Source organism: Molothrus ater, chromosome 6 (genome assembly GCF_012460135.2).
Source record: "Molothrus ater isolate BHLD 08-10-18 breed brown headed cowbird chromosome 6, BPBGC_Mater_1.1, whole genome shotgun sequence".
Taxonomy (NCBI): Eukaryota; Metazoa; Chordata; class Aves; order Passeriformes; family Icteridae; genus Molothrus; species Molothrus ater.
In genome coordinates, this window is record NC_050483.2 from 8,289,953 (window position 1) to 8,297,929 (window position 7,977).

The following is a 7,977-nucleotide window of genomic DNA, read 5'->3' on the forward strand; positions in this document are numbered from 1 at the left end:
AAGAGTAGAAACCCTGCTACCAAAAAATAAAATTAAGAATACAAAAAAAAAAAAAAAAAAAATCCAGCACAATTAAAAAAAAAAAAAGAAAGAACAACACTCAAATCTTTCATTATTTTTATTAAAGCTGCAGAGTCTTACTACACACAACAAATATTTTATTGATATAATCTAAGTTAATAAAATAGTTGAACAACTCTTTAGATTTATATTTGTATAGAAATGATCTGGGGAACATCTCATCTTGAGACAGCAGTGCCCGAAAGCAACTATTCAGCAGGGTTTTTTAAAAGAAGAGTCTGGGACTAGAGGATGCACTGTTCATTCTCAAAGGAAAAAGAAAAAATCCATGCAAAAATAACTCCCACCCAAAGTGTAAGGCCATATGGAATGACCGCATGAGGGATGGCTCTTTCCTTCCAGTATTCCTCGTCACGCCTACTGTGGGAGCTTGTCATCTAAACTCAGCAATGAAAACAAGACAGAAAGAAAACTGAATTGCACAATCCTAGTCTGCAGGTGACAACGTCATTACATCTCTTTACAGAAGTCCCTACTCTGCTCCGGTTGGGAGGATGGGTTATGGTGCTGTGTCTGTCCCGAGCTGCCAGCTGATGTCAGTTACTGTCCGTGCTGTGAACACAAGTCAGTCTAGCTACTATTGCTTTGCTCTCCCTCCTTCACCTGGGTGTAGTTTACATTCTAGGTAGCACTGCCTGCCGAGGGCTGACCGCGTGGCGTTTCCCCCCCGTTCCAAAGCCCACAGCCCAAGGGGTGATCTCCTGGCTGCAGCTGGGCCCGGGAGGTGTCTGTCCCAGAGCGCCAGGCGCGTCCGTGCTAGATCATGCCGTTGATCTTAGTCCACTCGTAGATGTCCTGCTCGCAGACGATGTCCGAGTTGATGAGCAGGTACCTGTCCCCCACGCAGAAGTGCTTCTGGCAGGCGGCACACTTGAAGCACTCGAGGTGATAGACCTTGTCCTTCACCCGCATGGTCATCTCGTAGGCGCGGATCCGCTTCTCACAGGAGGCGCACAGCCCGTCCTGGCCAAAGAGCCTGCAGCGACAGCGCAGAGGTCAGCACGGCTCCTTGGCTGGGCAAAACCCAATCAAAAACAGAGCAAACAGCCCTGGTCCATTAGGACAAGTGCTGACTTAGAGAGAGGTCATGTGGGAAGCTGCCCAGAAGAGCTGGAAACTTTACAACACCAAAAATTGAAAAAGAAAACCCAAGGTTTTCAACTTGGATAAAATCACAGAATGGGTTGGGTTGGAAGGAAATTTAAAGTCCATCCTGTGCCACCCCCTGCCATGGGCAGGGACACCTTCCACTAGCACAGGTTGCTCCAAGCTCCATCCAACTGGGCCTTGGACATTTCCAGGGATGGGGCAGCCACAGCTTCTCTGAGCAACTTGTGCCAGGGCCTCACCGCCCTCCCAGGGAAGAATTTCTTCCATAATATCCAAACTAAATCTACTGAAATCTATCAATATAATTGGTTTCTCTGATCAATGATTTTATCCTGAATTGGAGGAGCAAAGGTTGCCCAGAGCACTGCATGAAGTTGTGCCATATTAACACTTCCACTTCTGTGATCAACAGAAATTACCTTTTGCTAATAATTTTTGCCTTTCCTAAACTGTTGCTCTGTAATTTGCACCAAGGATATGGGATAAGCCATGGTCTAAGGCTCTCCTGCCTTTTGTCTGTGCCTCCACACTGGAAATTCTTTCAAGCATTTCTATATCCATGAAGGCACTCCTGATCCATGAAGTCACTCCTGATGGGTTTCAGAAGGACACATTCTAACACCTCCTAGATACCTATGAGAAAATTTTATACTGTGGACTGCTCTTTAATCCACGTGGAGAAACCCTGCTGAGGTCCTCATGACATTGTCTATAAAAAGGAGACTCTAAAGAATGCCCTGCAGCATTTATTAAGTCAAATCAGTAATAAAGAAGCATGAATATACTGATTTTTTTTTTATTTTGGAAAGGGACTAGTGCTACAGGTGATGTATTCATTGAGTTTGACTTCCAAACTTTCACACTGATTCTGGAAAGAGTTTTTCCACCTCCTACACATCTCCTGCATGTGTTGTGCCTGATTTAAATCATCTTCTGAACTGGAAAAAGGATGTCTGGTAAATTAAGAGACATTTAAGGAAAAAGAATATAATTCCTTTTGTCTACCAGGAGATGTCAGTGTTTACTTCTGCCCAGTGAAAGTAACACTAAGGTTACAAAAAGATTGCCAGTTTTTTCATTAATGAGGGAAGATATCGATTGCATTATTAAATAAATAAAAACGTTGGATTGCACTGCAAGAAAATGCATTAATTGTATTGCCATATTTCCTGTTGCTTCCATTTTAAGATGAAAAGTATCTGGGAAGTGTAATTAACACTGGATCACTGCTGGATTTACAAGTGGTCCCATTAGCAGAACTCAGTCCTTAATTTCTGCTCAGCAAAATTCCATCAGCAAAGCCCAGGGACAGCATAATTAGGAAGTCCACTGAGATTTTGGTTTCATTTTTATTGGCAGGTAAATTAGCCTTCAGTAAAAAAGCTGGAAAAATACCAAATATCATTATTCTGTTCCACAAACCTCCTGACACATTAGGGATCCATTAGAAGAAATGGAACACAACCAGCACAGCAAAGATCAATACATTTTAATCAAGAATGTAAAGATCCTTTGTTATCAATTTTTTTGTGAAATATCTTAGTCTCCAATTAATCCTTTACTTACAAATTTGGGCAAAGCAGGCAGGCAGAGAGTTATTGATGAAAACACCCATAACAAGTGTATTTGTAGGATCTGATTCTGCAAAATGTGCAAATTCTTGCTTGTTCACCACTGGGCTTAAGAATGCCAAAACCCCAAATGATCTTTCATCTCTTACCTGGGTTTAAACACCTTTAAGCTCCAAGGCAATTCTGGGAGAAGCAGAAAGCTCCTTAAAACCATTCAGGGTAACCAGTTCATTGACAGCTTAGTGGGAGATTGCTGGAATTCAGCCCCTTTTCCCAATTTCTGCTTGCCAGAATGCCACATTGACCCTTCACCTGTGGGGTTAGGTCTGTGCAGAATGACAGATGCCAACAACTCCTAGTCCTGGGAGTTCTTTCTGTATTCTTCAATTATCAAATAATTCTGGTTCATCCACAACGTGTAGCACTGTTTTCACTTCCATTAAAAATGCTTTTTTCCCCCCAAACTTTAAAAGATTGATCTATAAACAACTCTGTGTTGTTTATCTAAGCAACACAGGTAATCTCTAGCTTTATCTATAACTTACTGAAGAATCCCAGCAATACTAAAAGTATCTGCATATGAATCCCAAAAATACAAGGACAGGTTGAGGGAGTTGGGGCTGTGCACTCTGGAGAAGGCTCTGGGGAGACCTTAGAGTCTCTTCCAGTGCTTTAAGGGGTTCCAGGAAAGTTGGAGACAGACTTTGGACAAGGGATGGAGGAATGGGACAAGAGGGAATGGCTTTAAAGTGCCAGAGGGTGTGTTTAGTTGTAATATTGGGAAGGAATTCTTCCCTGAGGTGAGGCCCTGGCACAGGGTGCCCAGAGAAGCCGTGGATGCCCCATCCCTGGAAGGCCAGCTTGGAGGGGAATTGGAGCAGCCTGTCCTAGTGGAAGGTGTCTCTGCCTGTGGCAGGGGCTGAAAGGAGAGGAGCTGTAATGTCCCTTTCCAGCCCAGATGTTCCAGGGATTCTAGGACAGGAGCCCATACTGCAAACCTGAGCTTGCAGACGCTGCCAGGCTTCGAGATCCATTCCAAAGGCATTCCTCAATCCCAGCTGCGCTCAGTAAAACGGGAAGGAGGCAGGAAGGGTGTGAGGAGTGGGATGCCTACCTGAGATAGTCCCTCCTGCAGAGCTTCCTGCCCAGCTTGTAGTAGAGACGCCTGCCCACCTCGCCGAGCCGGCAGCCGCACAGGTCGCAGCTGAGGCAGTCCTCGTGCCAGTACTGGTCGATGGCCTTCAGGAAATAGCGGTCCCCGATGTTCTGCTGGCAACCCCCACATGTCAGCAGCGACGGGGGAATCTGCAGCACCTCATCCACCGGCTCCCTGAGGGGGTGAGACAAACCTTGGGCGAGGGAAACCCACTCCGAGAGCGTCCACACGAGAAGGGGGACAAGCAAAATGGGTCCCAAGCTCAGACAGGTTAGGACAGGGAGGGTGGAGTCCTCGTTATTGCTCGTTTTCAGCAGGACTAAGAAAGGCACCCAAGGGATTTTACACTTTCTGTTGGGAAATGGAAATTTGGAGACTAAGTTTGACAGTGTCACTTGTCAGAACAGCACGAAATGGATAAACACAACAGCTGATTCTGTTGCCCAACTGGTTTAAGTCTCGCTGCTGATTTTAATAAAGCCAGCATTTTACCTCATGTTGCTGCAGGACTTCTTTTTTCTCTTAGCCAAGGACATGAATCCCCTGGGATGGGTTTATGCCAACATACCTCAATTATTTACACATCCAAGAGTGAAAGGAGGCACAAATCTTTATTGTGATATTAGCACTGACTCTTTATGCACCTATTTTGTTCCTTTTCCTAAAAAGCTTGGAGAGCTAGGATAATTCTGGTAAAGAAGTGAGAATTTTCTTCTAAGTATTTCTGTGTCTTTTGGGGTAATTTCACAACTTAAAAAAAAAAAAAAGAGAAAAAAAATTAAAAGAAAACAGTGCCTGAACTCAGTTTTGTAATGTTCTGGGATTCACCTAAATGCCAGAGAAGTAAATAAAAAAATCTACTGGATCTATCCCTTAAGCACTTGCTTAATTTCAAACCTGTGGCTAGTAGAGTGGACCCCAAATTTTTTCATTTTATTGGATTAGTGCTCCAGCACAGAGTCCCCGAGCAATTTGCTACTGTCATTGGTCTGTCCTCCCCTGGGCTGCTGGGGGCAGAGGAGACCTACACTGATGAAGAAACCCTGCTCCCAGTTTCCAGCAGGCAACAGGAAAAAAATTGTATTACTCCTGCTTATTTACTGGATCAGCAGTTTTCTGGGCAAAAATTACTTTCTTCAGCAGGGAGGAACGACCTCTGGTCAAAAACTTCTGGGCTGAGAAAGGGATCCTGCAGTTTTTATTTAGGCAAGCTGAGCCCTGAGATATTATCTGGTTCTATTCTGCTCTGGTTTCTCCCTTCTAAGTTTAAACTGCTGTGCCCTGCAAGCTATGTCATAACACCCTCTCCTGCCAGCTCACCATCCTGTGAGTTTTCATTAAAATCGTGGGGAACACATGATTAGGCCCTGCTTTTTCCAAATTCTTCCTTTTGGGCCGCATGCTCCCTTTCCTAACACGTGAGCTCCATGCTGACAACTTCTGAGAGCCTTCCAGTAGAAGGAAGCTCTCATCATTATCCTTCATTATCCATTTTTTGAAACTTTGGGGTGTACCCCAAAATGTTTCATCTGAGGGGTGTTTGGGAATCCCAAGCCAGGTTTCCCTGAGAGCCCTGAGCTCAGGAACAGCCCAACGGATGTTTATGCAGAGCAGCATTCCTGGTTAACGCATTAGGCTTTTGATGTCCACCGATTCCTAAGCCAGCACTTAAGCCACCAGAACACAAGGCAGGTAAATAAATAAAGATTAAAAAAACTTTGTAGATGAAAGCTGGACATCATTAGGAGCTGGGATTAGCGTTTCTTAAAAAAAAAAAAAAATTAAAAAAAAAACCAACAGCATAAAGGAAAATGTAACATGTAAAACATCATGGAATGAAGTGATTTAACCCCCAAAAGCAGCAGTTCCCATGTGCTCGTTCCGGGCTCCAAGCGATGGCATTTTTAGTATCTGACAGGAAACAAACCACGAATGACTCAATTTACTGAGAGAGATGTTTTAAGCGTTATCTGGAAACGGAGATTTTATAATTTATTTCTTTTTTCTTCTCTTTTACCGCGATCGCTGACAAGCCTAAGTGCAGTTAATTAGCACGTTCAGGGCTGAAGTGGCCCTGGGTCGGTGCTGGGTTACCATCCCTGGGTGTGCAGCAGGGATGGGACAGCGGGAGCACAGCCCGGGAGAAAGTCTGGATCTGGGCACGGAAGCCGGTCCCTTCCCTGAGTGGGAAGCCCAGGGAGGGAAATTCTCATCTCCTACATCCCGTCCATCAAGTCTGTCTACATGCTCTTAGCAGAACACCCAGCCCCCACCAAAGCTTTCTACGAGCTTTTGGAAGTTGCATTACGAAAACGTGGAAGTTGGGCACCCGCAGCTAACAGCCCTGACCTTTCACTGATGGGCTGCAGCGAGTCGGGCAGATCGGGGACGGGGCCGAGAGGGTCCCTTGGGATGGAAAACCTGGAAGCTTGGGAAGCGGGATGCTGTCTCTCTCTCGCCGAGCATCCCCACCACCCCGCGCTGGGATGAGCGAGTGGGAGATGCCTTGCCCGGGGGGAATTGCGCCTCTCTGCTCCCGGCTGCTCCTTCCCACAACTTGGGGGGCTCTCCCCAAGCTCCCGCACACCGCCAGCCCCGCGGGGCCGGGGCAGCCCGGTGTCCGAGCCGGGGGAGGGGGGTCGGAGCGGCGGGGGCTGCCGCGAAGCCCTCCGGGGCTGCCGGGCACACAATGCCGGCGGCGGCTCCGTCGGGGAGGACGGGCGGCACCGGGAGGCTCGCGGGGACGATGGCGAGCGGGGGACCGGGCAGAAAAAGCGCGCACTTACTCGGAAGGATCGAGGCTTTTCCTCTCGATGGCCGATGACATTGGCAGGGCCGGTTCCTTTGTGGCGTGCCGGTGGTGGGCTCTGCCCCCGCCGCCCCCGCAGAGGCTGTCTGCTCGCGGAGCCTTGTCGCCAGCCGCGCTGCCCCGCCGCCCCGCGATGACATTCACAGGATTTCCTCCTGCAGCACCGAGACACAGAGACACACACGGGGGCTGGGGCTGCGCTCCGGCCCCGCACGGCCCCCCCCGGCCCCGCACGGCCCCCCCCGGCCCCGCTGACCTCCCATCCCCGCCGCGCTCCCCCCGCGCCCCGCACGGCGGGGCCGCTCCCGCGGCGGGCGGGGGGCGGCGGCCGCGGCCGCCACCGCGGCTCCTCCGCGCCCGGCGCTCAGCGGCTCCGCGCGGGCAGCTCCGCACTCGCTCCGCGCCCGGGCGGCAGCGCCGAGAGCGGCGGCAGCCGCATCCCCGGGATTATTATTACTCCGTGGCTCAGCCCCGGCTCTCTGGTTTCATTTCCTTTTTCCTGATCACGATTCAAATACAATAGAAGGAAATCACACTTAAAGAGACAGCTGCCCGTTTCTTAACTGCACTCCTGGGGATTCGGCAATACAAACAGCAGCATCACGACTCGCTGGGTTCCTTAAAGAGACAGAGCGGGGCTCCCCAGAGCCAGGGCTGGGGGCTGCCGAGGCGTTCTCACGTTATTATTATTATTATTCCCCTACTAACGCTGTCTGTGTGGGCAGGCAGGTGGGCGACCTGAGAACGATCCCGAGAGCTGGAAAAGAATAAGCGCCTGGTTCCGGATTGTGCCGCCTTCTCAGCTGCACAGAGAGCGGCACTCACCATCCCTCTCCTCGCCCTCTCCCTCTCTGACACGAACATGCACATGCCCACACGCACCCATGGGTTTGTGCGGCACTTGGAGAGCCACAGGTAAAGATCCCGAGCATTATTTGTCCGCCCAGAGTTCAAACCGGTCAGCTCAGTTGTGCCTCATTTATAGCCCCGAGTGAACATTTGCTTCCAGACACCCCCGGATTCTTGGCAAGCCCTGTAACAAATTTACGCCCTGGCACGGCGTGATGCTAATGAGCTGTAAAAGCCGGCGAGTACCAAGTATCGATCCGTAATTAATCCAAGAGGTGCCAAAGACGGGGAAAGTCTTGCCTGAACATGTCTATTTTCCCTCCCACCCTTCCTCCTCTCCATCAGCACAGCACATCCCGGAAAGGACTGATTTACAGCGCCGGAGTGAAAACTATTGCAGC

General features: G+C 49.0%; 1 protein-coding gene across 1 annotated transcript; it reads right to left on the minus strand.

Annotated features, from left to right (window-relative positions):
• Nucleotides 1-103: 103 nt before the first annotated feature.
• On the minus strand, nt 104-7,288 carry LMO2 (LIM domain only 2). The gene is made up of 4 exons (XM_036384959.2): nt 6,984-7,288; nt 6,705-6,882; nt 3,877-4,092; nt 104-1,057 (listed from the first exon to the last, which is right to left on the minus strand). The coding sequence occupies exons 1-4, from the start codon at nt 6,988-6,990 to the stop codon at nt 838-840; spliced, it is 621 nt and encodes a 206-aa protein (XP_036240852.1). The 5' UTR covers nt 6,991-7,288; the 3' UTR covers nt 104-837.
• Between the last annotated feature and the right edge of the window lie 689 nt (nt 7,289-7,977).